This window comes from Miscanthus floridulus, chromosome 3, assembly GCF_019320115.1.
Source record: "Miscanthus floridulus cultivar M001 chromosome 3, ASM1932011v1, whole genome shotgun sequence".
NCBI classification, from domain to species: Eukaryota; Viridiplantae; Streptophyta; class Magnoliopsida; order Poales; family Poaceae; genus Miscanthus; species Miscanthus floridulus.
Window position 1 is genome coordinate 12,569,444 of NC_089582.1, and position 22,982 is coordinate 12,592,425.

Here is a 22,982-nt window from a genome sequence, read left to right on the forward strand (position 1 = left end):
GAGCAGCTGCAGCCGCTGCAAGAATGAACTACCGAACAGCCTAGAATGTGACAATGCCAATCTGGAAAATGCTAGCTGCCAAAACTGCTTGTTAGGTGTACCTTGCATGGATTAGCAGAAATCAGCCTAGAATGTGATAGATTAGCAACTTTCTGTCAATCGTGTAGGTACCTAATGAAAATTTAAAGTAATTCCAAAGCAGGTTGATTGTTCTGTTCGTGGAAATTTACCATTTTTAGAGGTAGATACATTTCAGTTCACACTGCTAGAGCTAGGAGGGTCTAATCTGTTCCGTAGAATTTTTATTTGTTTAATGTTGTTGATGGATACAGGAGGAAATGCCGGATCTTGAGTCTTTGCTAGAGTACAAAGAAATTGTTAGGAAGATGTTTGCTAATGAAGAAGAAGGATTTCAGTTCTATAACAACTACGGTTTTGAGAAAGGATTTAGTGTGAGGAGAAGCTATTGTGAGTGAGACAATGGCCACAATGAGGTGACTCTTCGAAAGTTCGTTTGCAGTCGTTAAGGTTTCCGTGAAGAGAAGCAGCTAAAGAGGGCGATTAAGAAGCGGAAGCCGCGGAATATTACCCATGTTGGATGCCTTGCTAAATTTATGATTGCACAAGATCAGATCACATGGCAGTGGTATGTGAAGGATTTCATCAATGAACACAACCATTCGATGACGCCAGCAGAGCTTACTTGTCTGCTGCATTCACATAGAAGAATCAGCGATGAGAAGAAAGCTGAGATTGTGGAGATGGAGGGTTCTGGGATCCGCAAACACAAGATAATGAATATTTTGGAAATGCAGTATGGTGGGTATGATAAGATTGGGTGTACAACAAGGGACTTGTATAATTTCTGCCATCGCTATAAGGCGGAGACAATTGCTGCCGGTGACGCTCAAACAGACATCAGTTACCTGACGGAACTACAGCGCAGAGATCCTGATTTGTTTTTCAAGTACATGGTTGATGGGGAAGGACACCTGAAGGGACTATTCTGGTGTGATAGTCAATGTCTGCTTGATTATGAAGCATTTGGTGATGTCATTGTATTTGATAGCACCTACAAAACTAATCGGTACAACCTACCCCTTGTTCCTTTTGTTGGGGTGAATCACCATCGAAGCACAGTTATTTTTGGATGTGGAATTATTTCTCATGAGAATATTGAGTCATATGTGTGGTTGCTGAGTACATTTTCTGAGGCCATAATTCAGAAGCATCCGATCTCCGTGATCACTGATGGAAACCTTGCTATGCAGAGAGCAATCAGACTGGTGTGGCCGAATTCATCGCATAGGCTCTGCATATGGCATATTGAGCAGAACATTGTGCGTAATCTTAAGGATGATGTTGTCAAGGATGAATTCAGGAGTTTTCTTTATGATTGTTGGTCCATAGAAGAGACTGAGAGAAAATGGCAGGAATTTTTGGATAAGCATAAGGTTACAAATAAGGAGTCATGGTTGTATCAGATGTAAGATATGAGGAAAATCTGGTGTGCTTCGTATCATGCTGGTAAGTGCTACTTAGGACTGAGGAGCAACCAATGGAGTGAGAGCCTAAACTCTAGGCTACATATGCGTCTAGATCGTAAAATGACACTGCTTGACATGGTAAAGCACGTGGAGCACTGCCTTTCAGGGCTGCGCACAAATGAGGCAAAGCTGAACACTGATGCATTGCAATCTGAGGCATGCACAGAACCAGATGCTTCAATTATTGAGATAGAAGTTGTGAAATCGTTCACTCCAACAGTTTTCGCCACGGTGTAGTTCAGCATAAAGGCAGCCAAGAAGTGTTTTTCGATTGACAATCTAGATGGCGATAATACGAGTGAGTATATTGTTGGCAGGAAGGATAAAGGAGACATGATGTATTATGTCAAATGTCAATTTTGTGATGAAGGCAATCTGAAGGGAATTTCTTGTTCTTGTGGTAAGTTACAATTGATTGGAACCCCCTGCTCACACATCTTCTTTGTATTGGGCGATCTGGTGAAGACAAGCTTCCAGACTGTTGTGTTTTGAAAAGGTGGACAATGGGGGCGAAGAGTGCATTTCCTCCGAAAAGGAAGAGCACCATGTATGACTATTCTGAAAGCCTACAGAGGTACCGTGAGCTACGTAATATCAGTCACGCTGCAGCCTTCGGAGCATCTCATTCACTTGAATCATATGAGCGGCTGAAACACGTTCTGCAGGATGAAGCTGCTATGAACCTGCCAAATGGAGGAGATAACAGAGGCAAGAGGTATGGTCTGGTGCTGCCACAAGCCCCGGATGTTGATTCTGTAGCATTCAGTAATGTGCTGGATCCCTTGCATATGCCTGGAAGAGGGACCCCGAAGAAAAATTTGAAGTCAATTTCAAATATGAGGAAATCTAAGGTCAAATGTAGCCTGTGTAAGGATGAGGGTTACAATCAGCGAATATGCTCCATGAGAAAAGAGGTAGTTCATCTAAGTTGAAAACAAGCCGTCTACGAGGCATTTGTAGTTATGACTGATGTTTGTCCTCTTCATTTGTAGGAATCAAAGCTCCCTAAAGATGTGCTTGATATATGATTTGCCAATGATGAGTTTGTTGTTGCCTATTGTTTATAGGTACGCTGGTGAACAACTTATGATTTTCCATCATCTCTGCAAATTGACATGCTGCTATTTTGCACAACTGAAAACTGATAGCTTAATTCGTAGTGCCTGCCGGATGTTCGGATATATATAGCGATGTGCTTTGTAGTAGCATGTGTTATGTCGTGGTGGCATGGTGAGGTAGCAGTTTCTCATTTGTTTGTAACTTTAGATCTGTAATTTTGGAGTGGTAGTTGTGCTGTTTGTGTAGTGGAGATTTGCAGTAGAGGTTTCCTGATCTCTCAGTAGAATTTATGGCTGCATTATCTTAAATTTGAAGTAAAATTTGAGTTGTTCAGACAGTTCAGTACTTTGGTGCAATTGCTATGAATTCCTTTGCTGCTTGTATTGGTTGTTGTCTGAAAAAAAAAACCCTGAACACTGATGGGCTCCATTTTGGTTGAGTTGTATCTGAAATCCTCATAATTATTATATGTTTACAGAAGTTTGAATTGCTTTGATTCCATTTTGGTTGAGTTGTGGGATTTATTTTATTTGATTATAGCTTAACTCACCACTATAGATGATAAATGAGATGAATGCTTCTTTTTAAATTACTTGTTACATAGAGAACTTTGTAAGCTTGATTCATCATTCATATATTGAATTCCAAATTGATTCTTGTTGTCTGATGGCTTGCACACACCAATCTTATGCTTTATCCTGATTGTATAATTAAAAAAATGGAAGTTTTTCTCGATTGCACAATGACTGACTGACTAGCATATTGCAGGCTTGGGATGATTGAGAAGGCAAGGACGCACTTCACACTAGCTGGAAGTGTAAACCAGTCTGATCCTGTTGAGTGCCAGAAGCTGCATGAGGTGGAAATCCATCAAGGGAGATGCATGGATGCAAGGAAAATTGGAGATTGGAAGAGTACACTCAGGGAAGCCGATGCAGCCATTGCCATTGGAGCGGACTCCTCTCAATTGGTAACCCTTCATTTGAAAATATGTTGTCTTTTTCCTGGTAATCGAGTCATTCACAAGGGAACCGTACTTTGCACTGCAGCTTCTTGCCTTGAGGTCGGAAGCACCGCTTCGGTTGCACAAATTAGAGGAAGCTGATTCGACTATTGCAAGCATATTGAAATTGAATAATGCATCATTGCCTTCAATGCCAACCAAAGTCTTAGGCATGTCAGCTCATTCTTATGTCCATATTGTCCAAGCCCAGGTCAACATGGCATTTGGAAGGTACAAATACCGAGCCTTGAGAATCATGATCTGTTGCCTTCTTTCCTTGGTTCTAGTGACACAATGACTGAAACCTGTTTCTGCAGGTTTGATTCAGCTGTTGCATTGGCTGAGAAGGCTAAGCTTATTGATCGTGTGAACTCAGAGGTTGAACTGATCCTAGTTGCAATTGTAGAGACTAATCAGAGCAACAATGTTGATCCTAGTTACTACTGTTTTCATACTAGAATTGTGTAACATGAATATAAGGATTTACTATAATAGGCTAATCACCTACGGGAGTAACTCATTCTTCCATGTCTAACTAACCTCCTCACCAAAAGAAACATTCTGAAATTAGAAAACATGCATATGGATGATTTACTGGATAGAAATAAGTACAAGAGTTTTGAAGTACGAAAACAGATAATTTACCAAACAAGAGACCTGACATTCAACTATTTTGGTTGAAAGCAGGAACATCAATTACTACTTAAATTCGCTAGAATCATAGAAACTCATGCAGCCTGGTTTGAGATGACACAAACTATCATAGAAACTCATTCATCATTCATATATTGAATTCCAAATTGATTCTTGTTGTCTGATGGCTTGCACGCACCAATCTTATGCTTTATCCTGATTGTATAATTAAAAAAATGGAAGTTTTTCTCGATTGCACAATGACTGACTGACTAGCATATTGCAGGCTTGGGATGATTGAGAAGGCAAGGACGCACTTCACACTGGCTGGAAGTGTAAACCAGTCTGATCCTGTTGAGTGCCAGAAGCTGCATGAGGTGGAAATCCATCAAGGGAGATGCATGGATGCAAGGAAAATTGGAGATTGGAAGAGTACACTCAGGGAAGCCGATGCAGCCATTGCCATTGGAGCGGACTCCTCTCAATTGGTAACCCTTCATTTGAAAATATGTTGTCTTTTTCCTGGTAATCGAGTCATTCACAAGGGAACCGTACTTTGCACTGCAGCTTCTTGCCTTGAGGTCGGAAGCACCGCTTCGGTTGCACAAATTAGAGGAAGCTGATTCGACTATTGCAAGCATATTGAAATTGAATAATGCATCATTGCCTTCAATGCCAACCAAAGTCTTAGGCATGTCAGCTCATTCTTATGTCCATATTGTCCAAGCCCAGGTCAACATGGCATTTGGAAGGTACAAATACCGAGCCTTGAGAATCATGATCTGTTGCCTTCTTTCCTTGGTTCTAGTGACACAATGACTGAAACCTGTTTCTGCAGGTTTGATTCAGCTGTTGCATTGGCTGAGAAGGCTAAGCTTATTGATCGTGTGAACTCAGAGGTTGAACTGATCCTAGTTGCAATTGTAGAGACTAATCAGAGCAACAATGTTGATCCTAGTTACTACTGTTTTCATACTAGAATTGTGTAACATGAATATAAGGATTTACTATAATAGGCTAATCACCTACGGGAGTAACTCATTCTTCCATGTCTAACTAACCTCCTCACCAAAAGAAACATTCTGAAATTAGAAAACATGCATATGGATGATTTACTGGATAGAAATAAGTACAAGAGTTTTGAAGTACGAAAACAGATAATTTACCAAACAAGAGACCTGACATTCAACTATTTTGGTTGAAAGCAGGAACATCAATTACTACTTAAATTCGCTAGAATCATAGAAACTCATGCAGCCTGGTTTGAGATGACACAAACTATCATAGAAACTCATTCATCATTCATATATTGAATTCCAAATTGATTCTTGTTGTCTGATGGCTTGCACGCACCAATCTTATGCTTTATCCTGATTGTATAATTAAAAAAATGGAAGTTTTTCTCGATTGCACAATGACTGACTGACTAGCATATTGCAGGCTTGGGATGATTGAGAAGGCAAGGACGCACTTCACACTGGCTGGAAGTGTAAACCAGTCTGATCCTGTTGAGTGCCAGAAGCTGCATGAGGTGGAAATCCATCAAGGGAGATGCATGGATGCAAGGAAAATTGGAGATTGGAAGAGTACACTCAGGGAAGCCGATGCAGCCATTGCCATTGGAGCGGACTCCTCTCAATTGGTAACCCTTCATTTGAAAATATGTTGTCTTTTTCCTGGTAATCGAGTCATTCACAAGGGAACCGTACTTTGCACTGCAGCTTCTTGCCTTGAGGTCGGAAGCACCGCTTCGGTTGCACAAATTAGAGGAAGCTGATTCGACTATTGCAAGCATATTGAAATTGAATAATGCATCATTGCCTTCAATGCCAACCAAAGTCTTAGGCATGTCAGCTCATTCTTATGTCCATATTGTCCAAGCCCAGGTCAACATGGCATTTGGAAGGTACAAATACCGAGCCTTGAGAATCATGATCTGTTGCCTTCTTTCCTTGGTTCTAGTGACACAATGACTGAAACCTGTTTCTGCAGGTTTGATTCAGCTGTTGCATTGGCTGAGAAGGCTAAGCTTATTGATCGTGTGAACTCAGAGGTTGAACTGATCCTAGTTGCAATTGTAGAGACTAATCAGAGCAACAATGTTGATCCTAGTTACTACTGTTTTCATACTAGAATTGTGTAACATGAATATAAGGATTTACTATAATAGGCTAATCACCTACGGGAGTAACTCATTCTTCCATGTCTAACTAACCTCCTCACCAAAAGAAACATTCTGAAATTAGAAAACATGCATATGGATGATTTACTGGATAGAAATAAGTACAAGAGTTTTGAAGTACGAAAACAGATAATTTACCAAACAAGAGACCTGACATTCAACTATTTTGGTTGAAAGCAGGAACATCAATTACTACTTAAATTCGCTAGAATCATAGAAACTCATGCAGCCTGGTTTGAGATGACACAAACTATCATAGAAACTCATTCATCATTCATATATTGAATTCCAAATTGATTCTTGTTGTCTGATGGCTTGCACGCACCAATCTTATGCTTTATCCTGATTGTATAATTAAAAAAATGGAAGTTTTTCTCGATTGCACAATGACTGACTGACTAGCATATTGCAGGCTTGGGATGATTGAGAAGGCAAGGACGCACTTCACACTGGCTGGAAGTGTAAACCAGTCTGATCCTGTTGAGTGCCAGAAGCTGCATGAGGTGGAAATCCATCAAGGGAGATGCATGGATGCAAGGAAAATTGGAGATTGGAAGAGTACACTCAGGGAAGCCGATGCAGCCATTGCCATTGGAGCGGACTCCTCTCAATTGGTAACCCTTCATTTGAAAATATGTTGTCTTTTTCCTGGTAATCGAGTCATTCACAAGGGAACCGTACTTTGCACTGCAGCTTCTTGCCTTGAGGTCGGAAGCACCGCTTCGGTTGCACAAATTAGAGGAAGCTGATTCGACTATTGCAAGCATATTGAAATTGAATAATGCATCATTGCCTTCAATGCCAACCAAAGTCTTAGGCATGTCAGCTCATTCTTATGTCCATATTGTCCAAGCCCAGGTCAACATGGCATTTGGAAGGTACAAATACCGAGCCTTGAGAATCATGATCTGTTGCCTTCTTTCCTTGGTTCTAGTGACACAATGACTGAAACCTGTTTCTGCAGGTTTGATTCAGCTGTTGCATTGGCTGAGAAGGCTAAGCTTATTGATCGTGTGAACTCAGAGGTTGAACTGATCCTAGTTGCAATTGTAGAGACTAATCAGAGCAACAATGTTGATCCTAGTTACTACTGTTTTCATACTAGAATTGTGTAACATGAATATAAGGATTTACTATAATAGGCTAATCACCTACGGGAGTAACTCATTCTTCCATGTCTAACTAACCTCCTCACCAAAAGAAACATTCTGAAATTAGAAAACATGCATATGGATGATTTACTGGATAGAAATAAGTACAAGAGTTTTGAAGTACGAAAACAGATAATTTACCAAACAAGAGACCTGACATTCAACTATTTTGGTTGAAAGCAGGAACATCAATTACTACTTAAATTCGCTAGAATCATAGAAACTCATGCAGCCTGGTTTGAGATGACACAAACTATCATAGAAACTCATTCATCATTCATATATTGAATTCCAAATTGATTCTTGTTGTCTGATGGCTTGCACGCACCAATCTTATGCTTTATCCTGATTGTATAATTAAAAAAATGGAAGTTTTTCTCGATTGCACAATGACTGACTGACTAGCATATTGCAGGCTTGGGATGATTGAGAAGGCAAGGACGCACTTCACACTGGCTGGAAGTGTAAACCAGTCTGATCCTGTTGAGTGCCAGAAGCTGCATGAGGTGGAAATCCATCAAGGGAGATGCATGGATGCAAGGAAAATTGGAGATTGGAAGAGTACACTCAGGGAAGCCGATGCAGCCATTGCCATTGGAGCAGGACTCCTCTCAATTGGTAACCCTTCATTTGAAAATATGTTGTCTTTTTCCTGGTAATCGAGTCATTCACAAGGGAACCGTACTTTGCACTGCAGCTTCTTGCCTTGAGGTCGGAAGCACCGCTTCGGTTGCACAAATTAGAGGAAGCTAATTCGACTATTGCAAGCATATTGAAATTGAATAATGCATCATTGCCTTCAATGCCAACCAAAGTCTTAGGCATGTCAGCTCATTCTTATGTCCATATTGTCCAAGCCCAGGTCAACATGGCATTTGGAAGGTACAAATACCGAGCCTTGAGAATCATGATCTGTTGCCTTCTTTCCTTGGTTCTAGTGACACAATGACTGAAACCTGTTTCTGCAGGTTTGATTCAGCTGTTGCATTGGCTGAGAAGGCTAAGCTTATTGATCGTGTGAACTCAGAGGTTGAACTGATCCTAGTTGCCATTGTAGAGAGGGACAGGATAGATGAATCGTGTTATTGGTATGGTATATATGTAGAGAGACAAAAGAGGGAGGTGGCTGGTGTGGTTCATGTCATTTGCATATAGTATATGCCTTTCTGGTGGTCATATATATATATATTTCATGCTGACATTTGTTTCTATGAATAAAAGATATCTCGATTCTTTCCCGTTTTTCTGCCTCAGATCTCCTCGTGGAGATGTTGATCCTTGTTGGTTTTCCATACTTGCAAATAAGCTACCATTTCGGATCACACAGCACAGCAACAGGTGAGGTGAGGCCGGAGGGTGCCTTTTGCATGAGTGGAGCCTGGCCCAAGACTCAGCCCAGCCATCCGAACACTCGCAAGCTGCATCCACAGAGCCAGGTCGGTTCGGTTTCTCTCAACCAATCACGCCCTAGTTTTTGACTCCCAAATGAAGTACTACATAAACATACTGTAAGTCTGTAACAAATATGCTTGGTAATGTTAATCCTCACCTTAGCTCTGATCCTGCAGCACGTCAAGGATGCATGCACTGTACAAGTCATGCATGTTTACTTCTGCCTTTTTCACTGTTCAGCTGACTCAGCTGTCCAGTCAATAACGGCCATCGATCCTTCCATCCCGTAGATGGAACGTTCAAGGAAATGCAGAGGCAGCTTCCGCGGCCCCGACCGTGTGTGCCTAGCTAGGATGCCACAACAAATGATAAGGACAGGGACCTAGCTGCACTGCTCTACAATCTGAAAGCGATGACTTTGCATGTGTCGTCTGCGCATTACTGTCTGGTGTCTGCCACAAGCCAATGCTAAAGCTTCATCGCCGACCACCTCCGCGAGCACTCGTTCCGACGCCCGTCCGAGGGGCGCCCTCCGTCGGCTCCGGGACACTAGACGACTTCAATGGCGAGGCACCTGCGCTTCGTTCTGAACATACGCTCTGCTCAAACCCCGCTGTAAGTAATGTACATGCTGTTATTTACTCGTTGTTTACTATCTTCCGCCAATTATCCGGAGGGACCCGTTGTCCGCGCCGCGACCGCCATGTGACCGGAGGGACTGACGGTATGAGCCCACGCTATAATACGACGAGGGAGTCAGGCCAGGAAGATACGCACGGGTACAAACGGAATTGGACCGTATATAGTAGCGCCATAATTAGCCGAATCCACGCAGGATATATATATAGTATAGGTTTTCATATATGTACTAGTTGGTAGCACAATTGTATAGTTTTATTTCTCAAGCAGAAGACATGTGCGTATCACATATGATGGAGTAGTACGATATTACAAATGATCGAAATACTAGACACCACTCGATCTACCTTAAGTTGCAGGGCAATGCAAGCACAAATAAAAGCGACCTAGCTAGTTACTTGTCCTTGTTCTTGCTCGATCGCGTATTGTACCTTTTCCTGGTTCTGGGCACAACTGCTGTTTCCACGCTTCCCTTTTCCACAATAAACCATGCACCACCGTGTCGAGAGGCCCAATCTATTCTGTACTCCCTCAGCTCTGGCTGACGTGAGAAACAGTTTATTGCGTTTGATTTTATTGTCTCGGCCACTTCCTGTAAGCTGACATCATCTAGACACTTCTTAACATCGTCTCCGATAATCTCTACTGCATAAGTGTAATTACTGGTTTTATCCATCTGCCGCCTTTCCCATAAATCAATAAACTCTATGAAACGCATCAAATAAAAAATAAATAAATAATGGGGACTAAAGATAATTCTCACTTCCAGAGGTGGCTTCCAACCTCTGCCCACCTCATCAAATGAGCTACGCGTGCTGGACTCTACTGCTGGTATATAGCACTGAAAAGCCCAATAAATAACTTGCTCTGGGAGTATGTCCGATAACTCTGAGGAGACGTTGTTGTTAGCACAAAGTCCGTGCCTACTTCCTTTGCAACATGCTGGGTCTGGGCGAAAAAACTGTGTCTGTGTCATCGTCATACTATAAATCTCTTCACTGCGCACCAACGGAGGCCCAGACAAATCGGCAGTGTCTTGTAAATTACGCAGTAGGGTAAGTTCTCCCATTGCACATTCAACAGGATGCTTGAATTCAGCTGTCAATAATTGCAAGCCTTTAATAGCAACTCCAACTATGTCTGTGCTTTCTGATAGTCGTAGGGACAACAACAGAGTAAAACATTTCTCTATCATTGTGCTATCCATGTAAGAGTATGCTAGCAGTGCCTCCACGCCACGCTCATCAGAATACATGGGAAATATGTAGAAACTTCGTTCCAGGTTTCCCTGCTCCAAGTCATACCGGAGAGTTTTACCTTCAAGGAGATGCCTGACAATAGGGTTGCAAAAGGTGTTGTGATGAAGTGAACACCCAGACTCCACGTCCCTCACAAACTTGTCCGCAAAATCTGCATACAATTCAAATCTTCGAACATCATCCGTGCTCAAGCCAGCAAAAGAGGATGTGGTGAGCATGTTCTTGGCACTGATAACCCATAGCTTGCGCTTCTTCACCCCGTGCGCATTCTGCAGTTCCTGTCCTGCAGGCACCGCCTGCTGCTGCTTGTGCTTGTCGAGCAGTTCCGTTGCCTCGACGTAGGCAGACTTGATCTGCTTCCTGCGGCAAATCAATGAGAGCTGCCTAATGCGCAGCTCCTGGACCCTCTCAAGCGCAAACTCCAGCTGGCTGACGGCCATCTCCAGCCTCTCCATCAAGTGGCCTTGGGATGCCTTCTCCTCGCGCTTGCCCAACGCAAAGGAGACGCCTCTGCTCACGGTCTCCTGAACAAGGGCTGAACACACCATCTCCACCATGAAGTCGCTGTGGGAATTCCACCAGCCTGCTGATGAATACATGCATCTTGGGTTAGTTTCGTGCTTTAGTTTTTGACTCCCACAAGCAAGTCTGTAACAAATGCTTGGGTTATAACTGATGCATGCGTGGAATACATATATGCTTAATGTTAATCCTTACCTTAGCTCTGATCCTCTAGATCTTGCAGTTCGCACCTTCAGATGGAATGAAGGGGATCGGAGTGGGATATATCAGGAACAGATCAAACAAGAGGTGCACACACTGCTGCTGCAGTGTTTCTTAGTATTACTGAGTCGGCGAGCTGTCACTGTCTATTCTGTGTTCTAAAAAATTATCCAAATCTACTGTTACAAAAAATACACAAAAGTAAATTAACCCCCGAAATCTATGAAAATTACCCACATTCCACCTATATCATTATGAAGAATAAGCTAAAGTAATGCATAATCTTCATCTCGATTACCCATCTATGCCATCATCAAAGATATCTAAAATACCCACATAATCTTCAAATAATTAAATCACTCAGCTATGTATTTATGGTGAAAATATAAAATAACCCGTAGTTTTTATGTACAGAAATCCCATGAAAATATGAGTTGAAATATCTCACATATGCCACTGTATAAAAATAACCAACTATAAACCTTTTGTATTTACATCTAAAGTTACGTACCATTGTAAAATTAGCCTAGAATACTTAGATTTTTGTTATTAAATTATCGACTTCTATAATTGTTAATCTAGAAAAACTAACCAAAGGTAATTGATGTGTGGCTGACGCTACTGATGTCGGCAATACATCCATGAATGCAGCCACATCTAAGGTCTGTTTGTTTCAGTTGTTTGCTGGCTTGTGGGGAAGTAAACTAAAAGCTGGAAAACACTTTTCTGACTTTGGTGTGTCAGAAGCTAATAAAATTTATTACAGAAGTCGATAGCAAAAAGATAACACAAGCTGGCTTTTGAGCCAAAAGCCCAAAAGTTACGGTTCAAACATTTCGAGGAGAAATTCAACACTAGATCGCTCAATACCTCATGTTGAGATTTTAACCAAACACATGGTAAGCACGTGTCGAGGTGAATTTGAAACGGGAAAACTATGAATATGGATAGAAAAGAGGTAGCTAAAATTTTTTGCAACTGGACAGAAAAGAAAGATCTGTCTATATATGTGGGTATTGTGTTAATTAGACTACGAAAGAATTAAAGAGAAAGAGTAAATACAAGAAATTCTGATAAACTATGAATCCTTAGTCTATTCATGAATTTTTCTCTCAAGTTACTTGGGCTGCATGATTTAAGGACTAGGAGGTGGCAGCACCATTACCTTTGTTTCCTGTTACTGCAGCAGAGCACATGAGCCAACTGACGATAAAAATCTGTTGGAAAGAACACGAGGCTGGAGTCACCAAAGTATGTGGCTCTTTTGCGGATTATTATGGAATCAAACGAGATGCATGCAAGCAATATATATAGCTGTAGAAACGGGGGCATATCGAGCTTAGGTAAGTGATGGGAATATATTTTCTGTTTGTCATTACTTGTTTCCCATATTCTCTACTGATAGAGACTAATCGAAACGTACCATGATGCTTCCTCTTGCTTTCCACGAAGCTGGTTACTTGTCTTATTCACTGCCGGAAACCGGCACTTTGCCGAGTACATGAGGCTTTGCCGAGTGTATTTTATCAGGCACTCGGCAAAGACGGTCTTTGCCGAGTGCCAAATAAAATACACTCGGCAAAAAAAAACACTCGACAAAATGCGTCTTTGCCGAGTGCCTTTTTTCTGGCACTCGGCAAATATGTATTTTGCCGAGTGCTATTTTTTGGCACACGGCAAAATGCGTCTTTGCTGAGTGCCTTTTTTCTGGCATTCGGCAAATATGTATTTTGCCGAGTGCTATTTTTCGGCACACGGCAAAATGCGCCTTTACCGAGTGCCTTTTTTTTTGCACTCGGCAAATATGTATTTTGCCGAGTGCCTTTGTTTTGGCACTCGGCAAAGATGCATTTTGCCGTGTGCATTCTTTTTGGCCCTCGGCAAATCAGTTTTTCAAAGCAATTTTTGAGGCCCTAAATGAATTCAAATGAAAAACTTTTGAACTACAAAGTTGTATAAGGCCTCGTTTAGATTGCGAAAAAAAGTGAACCCGATGAATAGTACCACTTTCATCTTATTTGGCAAATATTATCCAATCGTGGACCAACTAGACTCAAAAGATTCATCTCGTGATTTTCAACTAAACTGTGTAATTAGTTATTTTTTTACCTACATTTAATACTCCATGCAAGCGGTTAAAAATTGATGTGATGGGGAGAGAGTGAAAAAACTTGGAATTTGGATGGCATCTAAACAAGGCCTAACTTCTCAAGATCTACAAAGTTTATTTTGGTCATTTCTTCATTTGACAAAGCGACAATAATGTTGTTCATAAAATCTACATCTCTCGTATCTCTCATATTAGTTTCATAAAAATAGAAGAGAGATATATAAGATTTATGAACAATGTTACTACCACTATGTCGGATGAACAAATGACCAAAATAAACTTTGTAGATCTTGAGAAGTTATGAAATTTTGTAGTTGGCAACATTTTGATTTAAAATAATCTTGTCATGCAAAAACGACGTTTGAATTTGAAAATTATAAAATTTGAATTTTTCAAAAGACCTCGGATGGAAAAACTTTCTAAATAAAAATTGTAGATCTCCAAAAGTTATGAAACTATGTAGTTGACAACTTTTTGATTTGCAATCATCTTATCACGCAAAACTACGTTTGAATCTCTCAAATTTGAAATTCGAATTTTTCAAACGACCTCGGATGGAAAAACTTCCTAAATGAAAATTGTAGATCTCAAAAAGTTATGAAACTTTGTAGGTGACCACTTTTTGATTTGAATTCGTTTAGGGCCTCAAACAAGCAATTTACTCTCAGTTTAGTATAATATATGAGGATAGATAACGGAATCTAGACACAAGAGACAGTGTAGTGCAGTGGTAGAGCAGCAGACACGCGAGGGAGAGGTCGTGAGTTCGAATCCCGCCTGCCGCGTTAGCCGCGAATTTAGCGCAAAAAATGCACCGACTTCGATGAAGACGAGCGGGCGCTAGCTGGTGGCGGCCTCCTCCGAGAAAAAAAATTACTATTATTTTTGGGTTTTTTCGCATTTTTATTTTGCCGAGTGTAAATCTTTGCCGAGTGCTTTTCCGGCACTCGACAAAGGCTTTGCCGAGTGCCCGACAAAAAGCACTCGGCAAAGAAGCGTTTGCCGTGAAGGATATGCCGACAGCTCTTTGCCGAGTGCAGCACTCGGCAAAGGCTTTGCCGAGTGCAAAGCCTTCTTTGCCGAGTGCAATTGCACTCGGCAAAGCACACGTCTGCTGCAGTGATTGTTCCTTAGTAATTCACTTTTTGTCATTACTATGATGGTGTATTTTGTTTAAATTACCATGTTCTTTCAGCAACCTGCCGCACCATTAGCATTCTTCAATACTACAGCCTGTTTGTTGGTTGGTTTCTGGGCTGATAAGCTTGGCTGGTGCTGGTTTGTTGTGAGAGAAAAATACTGTACCATGCCTGATAAGCCCTAGCTGAAACAACAAGCGAACAGGTTGCTAGAGTAAAAAAAAAGTAGGAAGGCCTCTTTCATATTAGGTTTATTTCTATATAGTTTTGGCCATTTAACTATTGCTCGAGTTTGCTTTGGCCATACAACTCTTAATTCAGAAATCTTTGACCACTAAGCTAAAAGTACCGAACAAAATTGGTCAACTTGTAGCAAAATAACTAGTCATTTTAATAGATCATGAAAAATATGAAACTTGTACCAGTTTTTTTTAAAAAAAATTAAACATTGTATTGGTTCTTGAGGAAAGTACCTATGTGCAGTACGGTCCTCTCCGCCTGATGAGGAAACAAAAGGAGCTACTACTTTAATTTGAGGCGCACAAGATCTTAAGTAGTATATATGGCACACAAGCTTGGGATACTGATGGAATTAATGTAAGGCCCCATTTGATACTTGGAATTGAATTACATTCCAATAATCATAATCTAGGCACATACCAATTAAGCTAATATACTTGTGTGCGGAATATATTTGTATATTATTCTTGGCCACATGGAGGACATATACTTATGTGTTGCATTTCTGCTATAGGGGATGGAGCCGAATAGCGTGCTATAAGTTGCATGGTAGAAATATAGCATGGGGATTCATAGAATCAATTTCTGTATTCTACCGCATGAATTTAAGATAAGCTTATATTTGAACTTTTGAAAATTATAGAATGTTACATTCAAAGCTGAATAGTCTAATCCTTTAAGTAGATTTCAATTCCTCGTAAGTTAAAAATCCAAACCATCACTAAACCTAATCTTTACCTTAAGTTTGCTACAGATTGCTGGAGCCACGCGCGTGTGGAGCACCAGCTGAACCCCGATCACAGCTTGGCCATGGAAGGAAGGGTCCAGGTCTCCAAGATAAGGTGTGCTCAGGAGCAGAGCTGTGAAGAAGGTGTGCAGTGGTTGTTGTGGACTGCACTGTAATCTTTACAACAACAACAACAACAACAACAACAAAGCCTTTAAGTCCCAAACAAGTTGGGGTAGGCTAGAGTTGAAACCCATCAGAAGCAATCAAGGTTCAGGCACGTGAATAGCTGTCTTCCAAGCACTCCTATCTAAGGCTAAGTCTTTAGGTATATTCCATCCTTTCAAGTCTCCTTTTATTGCCTCTACCCAAGTCAACTTCGGTCTTCCTCTGCCTCTCTTCATGTTACTGTCCTGGCTTAGGATTCCGCTACGCACTGGTGCATCTGGAGGTCTCCGTTGCACATGTCCAAACCATCTCAACCGGTGTTGGATAAGCTTTTCTTCAATTGGCGCTACCCCTAATCTCTCACGTATATCATCATTCCGAACTCGATCCTTTCTTGTATGACCGCAAATCCAACGCAACATACGCATTTCCGCGACACTTAGCTGTTGAACATGTCGTTTTTTCGTAGGCCAACATTCTGCACCATACAACATAGCAGGTCTAATCGCCGTCCTATAAAACTTGCCTTTTAGCTTCTGTGGTACCCTTTTGTCGCATAGGACACCAGACGCTTGCCGCCACTTCATCCACCCTGCTTTGATTCTATGGCTAACATCTTCATCAATATCCCCGTCCCTCTGTAGCATTGATCCTAAATATCAAAAGGTATCCTTCCTAGGCACTACTTGACCTTCCAAACTAACATCTTCCTCCTCCCGAGTAGTAGTGCCGAAATCACATCTCATATACTCAGTTTTAGTTCTACTTAGTCTAAAACCTTTGGACTCCAAAGTCTCCCGCCATAACTCCAGTTTCTGGTTCACTCCTGTCCGGCTTTCATCAACTAGCACTACATCGTCCGCGAAAAGCATACACCAAGGGATGTCCCCTTGTATGTCCCTTGTGACCTCATCCATCACTAAAGCAAACAAATAAGGGCTCAAAGCTGACCCTTGATGTAGTCCTATCCTAATCGGGAAGTCATCCGTGTCTCCATCACTTGTTCGAACTCTAGTCACAACATTGTTGTACATGTCCTTAATGAGCCCGACGTACTTCGTTGGGACTTTATGTTTGTCCAAAGCCCACCACATAACATTCCTTGGTATTTTATCATAAGCCTTCTCCAAGTCAATAAAAACCATGTGTAGGTCCTTCTTCTTCTCCCTATACCGCTCCATAACTTGTCTTACTAAGAAAATGGCTTCCATGGTTGATCTTCCGGGCATGAAACCAAATTGGTTCATAGAGACCCGCGTTATTGCTCTCAAGCGATGCTCGATAACTCTTTCCCATAGCTTCATAGTATGGCTCATCAACTTAATTCCCCGGTAATTCATACAACTTTGAATATCCCCTTTATTCTTGTAGATCGGTACCAATATACTTCTCCTCCACTCATCAGGCATCTTGTTCGATCGAAAAATATGGTTGAACAGCTTGGTTAGCCATACTATAGCTATGTCCCCGAGACATCTCCACACCTCGATTGGGATACCATCCGGTCCCATCGCCTTACCTCCTTTCATCCTTTTCAACGCCTCTCTGACCTCAGATTCTTGGATTCTCCGCACAAAGCGCCTATTGGTGTCATCAAAAGAGTCATCCAACTGAAATGTTGTGTCCATATTCTCACCATTGAACAATTTGTCAAAATACTCTTGCCATCGATGTCGGATCTCATCCTCCTTCACCAAGAGGTGCTCCCTTTCATCCTTAATGCACTTAACTTGGTTGAAGTCCCGTGTCTTTCTCTCACGAACCCTAGCCATCCTATAAATGTCCTTCTCTCCTTCCTTCGTACTCAGATGTTGGTAAAGATCCTCGTACGCTGTACCCTTTGCCACACTTATAGCTCGTTTTACAGTCTTCTTTGCCACCTTGTACTTCTCTATGTTGTCCACACTCCTGTCATGGTACAAGCGTCTATAGCATTCTTTCTTCTCTTTAATAGCCCTTTGGACATTCTCGTTCCACCACCAAGTATCTTTAGCCTCGCGTCCCCTTCCCTTGGTTACTCCACACACCTCTGAGGCTACCTTCCGAATGTTGGTTGCCATCTTGTCCCACATGTTGTTTATGTCGTCTTCTTCCTTCCAAGAGCCCTCTTTGATAACCCTTTCCCTAAATACCTCTGACGTCTCCCCTTTCAGTTTCCACCACTTTGTTCTTTCAATCTTAGCTTGTTTATCCCTACGGGCCCGTACCTGAAAACGAAAATCTGCCACCAAAAGCTTATGTTGAGAAACAACACACTCTCCTGGTATCACCTTGCAATCCAAGCATGCTCGTTTGTCCTTTCTTCTTGCGAGGACAAAGTCAATCTGGCTACAGTGTTGTCCGCTACTGAAGGTCACTAGATGAGATTCTCTCTTTCTAAAGAAAGTGTTGGCTATCATCAGGTCAAAAGCTACCGCGAAGTCCAGAACTTCCTCCCCCTCCTGATTCCTACTACCATACCCAAAACCTCCATGAACTGCCTCGAAACCTGCGCTTGTAGTACCTACATGCCCATTAAGATCTCCTCCTATAAAAAGCTTCTCACTACTAGGTATAGCTCTAACCATGCCATCTAAGTCTTTCCAGAACTGTCTCTTAACACTCTCGTCGAGGCCTACTTGGGGGGCATACGCACTAATTACGTTCAAGACCATATCACCAACGACAAGCTTGACTAAGATAATCCTATCTCCTTGCCTTCTCACTCCCACCACACCATTCTTGAGGCTCTTATCAATCAAAACTCCTACTCCATTTCTATTCGCGACTGTCCCTGTGTACCAAAGCTTGAAACCTGTATTGTCCACCTCCTTCGCCTTCTGACCCTTCCATTTAGTCTCTTGAACGCATAATATATTTACACGCCTTCTAGTCGCGGTATCAACTAATTCTCTTAACTTACCAGTAAGTGACCCTACATTCCAACTACCTAAACGGATCCTAGTTGGTTCGACTAGCTTCCTTACCCTTCGCACCCGTCGACTCAGATGCGAAGACCCTTGCTCATTTTTCACTACACCCGGGCGCCGATGTAGCGCGCCACTAAGGAAGCGACGACCCGATCCTTGGTTACTTGACACCATGCCCAGATCACGACACGGCGCGTCACGGGGGTGACGACCCGGCCCTTGCCCATTTAACACCATACCCGGGTTCCGATATGGCGCGTCGCTAAGAGGGTTACGCCCCAACGATTTTCTTTCGGGTTTCATCTCCATTAAAGTGGCTAAGTTTTTACATTGGCTCGCCACGCCTAACACAACCCTCCTCCTTTACCAGGGCTTGGGACCTGCTATGCTGGGACACCAAAGGCGCCCCACCATAGGCGGAGTTACTGCACTGTAATCTTTCCTTTGTAAAAAAAATAACCTTTAATTTCAATAAAATCTGTGTAGGGGCAAAGGCCCCTCCAGTTCCTAAAAAAAAACATGGTATATATTTTCCGTGTTGGGTGTTGTCATATTCTTGCTGTTGTACTGTTTTGCTCGTCCCTTAATGAAATGTACCGTGGTCTACTCTTTAATTAGCTACTGGTAGTACTTAACCATCAGTTAGCGAGATTACTCCATCTTATCAACCACTCCGTATCTAAGTGGAACTCACTGTCATCACCCGCCGGTCGGCAATTATATACTATACAACTATAAAACGGTTTGCATCCTTCTCAATGACTTGGTTTTCCACAGGAATGACAATGTAGCAGAAGCTTCGTCTTGCTTTCCACGAAGTTGCGTTGTTCGGTAGTGTTTAGTTCCCCAAAATTTTGTAAAATTTTTCGATTTCTCGTCACATCGAATCTTTGGACGTATGCATGAAGCATTAAATATAAATAAAAAATAAAACTAATTACACAGTTTAGACGAAATTCATGAGACGAATCTTTTAAGCCTAATTAGACTATGATTAAACACTAATTGCCAAATAACAACGAAAGTGCTACAGTGCTATTTCCCAAAAAAAATCGCCAACCAAACAAGGCCTTTGTCTAATTGTTCCGTCACTTTTGTCATTACTATAAATGCTAATGGAGTGTTATCCTTAAGTTACCATATATGTTCTTTCAGCAACCTACTGCACCATTTTAATTTTTAAATACCACAAAGCGTTTGTGAGCCTACGTTGCAACGGAGACCAGAAATAAGACCATATAATTCAAGTCAACACCTGTATTATAAAACTTATAATATCTAAAAAATATTGCGTTTGAATAGGATGTCCGCCACATTAAATTTGTAGCCGACCATTATTTTCAATCGGAGCTTATTATCAGCTCCCTCCAACACCATCGCGTTTCCTCCAAGTTAAGGCTGATTGGACACCTCTTAGTTTTCTCCTTTTCTCAAAATTTAATTTCCATGTAACCAATAAACTTATTATTTATGACACCAAATAAATGTATCATAAAAATATATTTGATAGTATATCTAATGATACTAGTTTAGTATCATAGATCTTAATGCTCTTTTATGCATAATATTATGGCGTGTCATGGTTTAGTATCTTCAGTTCGATCAATTATAGTATAGATTAAAAAAATATCTATATTTATGATATCAAATAAATATCATTAGACTAATTATGAAATGTATTTTCATAATAAATCATTTTGGATGCATAAATATGAATAGTATTCACTAGAAATTTGATTAAACATGAAGTACTTTTGCTGACAAGTAGCTCGTAGTTGCATTGTTTTTTTTGGACCGAGGGAGTAATTGGTTATTATATGTGTTCTATCTTCTATCTATGACAATAGGACCAAGAACTGTGCACGGTTTTCTAACTTTTGGATATTGTACCCAAACTATATCTCTACAATGATACAACTTTTATCTCTCTTTGTTAATTCCGTATTATGAATTGCTGGCGACATCCAATGGGATAGGATTTCGTTGGACGGTAACCTGGGCACACTCCCACCAAATGGCCTACCAGAACAGCCCATCAAAAAACGCCATCGCGCGACTCAGGCTTTGGTCACCAACCGGCCCGCCCGCGCCTGCCGCTGCTCCATTCGCTGCTACACACGCGCGTCCATGCCCATCGGCCCGCACATGCACCCTGCCCCCGTCCGCCTCGCCCCGTCCCACGCTCGGAGCTCCTTCCCCCTGATCTCCTCCTCCTCCTCCTCCTCCTCCTCTCTCTCTCTCTTCACTCGGGCGACACCCAAGAGCCAGGATGAGGATGAGGATGAGCACGCCCCGTCCGTAGGACCCCAGGCACGTCGCGCGCCACATTCGCCAGCCCCCGGCTGTCGCACCCGGTTTTAAGAACAAAACCAGATACACACCATATATGAGCCCAGGAAGTCAAATCTCACATATAGCTACAAATAAGGGTAATATCAAAAGACAAAGCTTAAATACATAGCATATTAGTATAAAGATTATAACCTCAGATAACAAACAGCGGAAAGACAACTCCGATCTTCGGGTGAAAACTCCAATTCCACAGGGACAACTGACTGGTTGATCGCCTAATTCCTCCAAACTCTAGCAATCTAGTACCCATCCAGGATTTTTATCCAAATAATTGAAAATAAAGCAAGCGTAAGTACATGTTGTACTCAACAAATATAACATAGGGTTCATGAGGCTCAAAAGGCTGACACTAGTTTAACTGCGATCAGCTTTTAATTGTCATAATTTTAGCAATTGAGTAGCAACAAGTTTATCATAAGCCCATAAACACATGATCAGGGTAAACATGAATAATGAATAGCATAAACAGTAATCATTATTGAGCATCTTTAATATCAGTATCATCATGTGTTCATCATCTATTCCGTAAGGGTTCCAAGGCCGCTCGTGACCGTGAGCACGGCTGATATACCACTTTCACTGTGAGTCGTGATTTACCATTTCGCCCGAGGTGATCAGCCTCTTGACCCACTACCAAGGAAGGTCGGCATGGTTCACTATGAAGCCTTTCAAAGGTTCGTCTAACAAGTTAGGGCCGCTAGGTTTCTGTGGCCTGCGAATGTAGAGCTCCCCTTCCGGCAGGCACAATGACGCGCAGCCTATACACTGACGGACAGAGGCCGCACTATATCCAACCCGGAACACACCCCTCTTGCGCCACAAGGGTAACCACTAATAAGCTAGAAAATGTCATCATACTGAGCTAAAGCCAGAGCCATATAGCCCTCACAGCTGTACTGTAAGTCCCGGATGATCACTAGAGCACCATAAAAACAGCCCAATGCTCTAGCCCCCTTGTTCCATGTTGCTAAAAAGCATCTTTTAATGTTTATTGTATATTACATTAGTCAAGTTACAGGATCACGGTTGTAGTTGAGCACTAGCATCAAACTACCCAATGCAATACCCCATAGGTATCAAGGCACAAAGTGCAAAGTACTAGGAAATCCTTAGTGGCAGTCAAGGTAGACACATGCAGCATGAATTAAATGATATTAAGGTGAATAGGACAACAAGGAAGATCCCATGCTATACTTGCCTTTTACTCTTGCTCACATTTTCCTCACACCTTGCTTCTGGACATCAGCTTCTGATCTTCAGCGCTCACTAGTAATTCTCGTTCTACTCGTAGCAAACACCGTGCATAGGCAAACATACAAGCAATAGATAAAAGCAACTAAGAACAGTACACCACCCAAGGTAAAACGACGTACTAAAAGAGAACCAATCGCTACGGTCAACAGAACACAAGAGATGCCGAAAACGGAGCTACGGTTGAAAAGAAACGACTACCAAAAGTTTATATTATATAAAAGAAAAGACTACAACTACAAGCTTGATTTATTTTAGTTAAACATAAACATGAAAGATTCATTAGTTCAGATTGGACAAATCATATTTATACTTAGAACTGAGTTGAAGCTAACCATTATTTTATTTTATAAATGTTCTCACATAATTTATTAAGCAAGTTAAGCTTTATCTTTGCAAAAGAAATAATTGTGAGAGCATCTGAACAAATCGTATATGATGGACGTTTAAGCTAACCATATTATATATTAAAAACGTATTCATGTTTCCATTAATCAA

At 41.5% G+C, this 22,982-nt stretch overlaps 1 protein-coding gene across 1 annotated transcript; it reads right to left on the reverse strand.

The window, feature by feature from the left end:
• Positions 1 to 9,890: 9,890 nt before the first annotated feature.
• LOC136544992 (uncharacterized) lies at positions 9,891 to 12,840 on the reverse strand. The gene is made up of 3 exons (XM_066537050.1): positions 12,754 to 12,840; positions 11,583 to 11,746; positions 9,891 to 11,451 (listed from the first exon to the last, which is right to left on the reverse strand). The coding sequence occupies exon 3, from the start codon at positions 11,420 to 11,422 to the stop codon at positions 10,001 to 10,003; it is 1,422 nt and encodes a 473-aa protein (XP_066393147.1). The 5' UTR covers positions 11,423 to 11,451; positions 11,583 to 11,746; positions 12,754 to 12,840; the 3' UTR covers positions 9,891 to 10,000.
• Between the last annotated feature and the right edge of the window lie 10,142 nt (positions 12,841 to 22,982).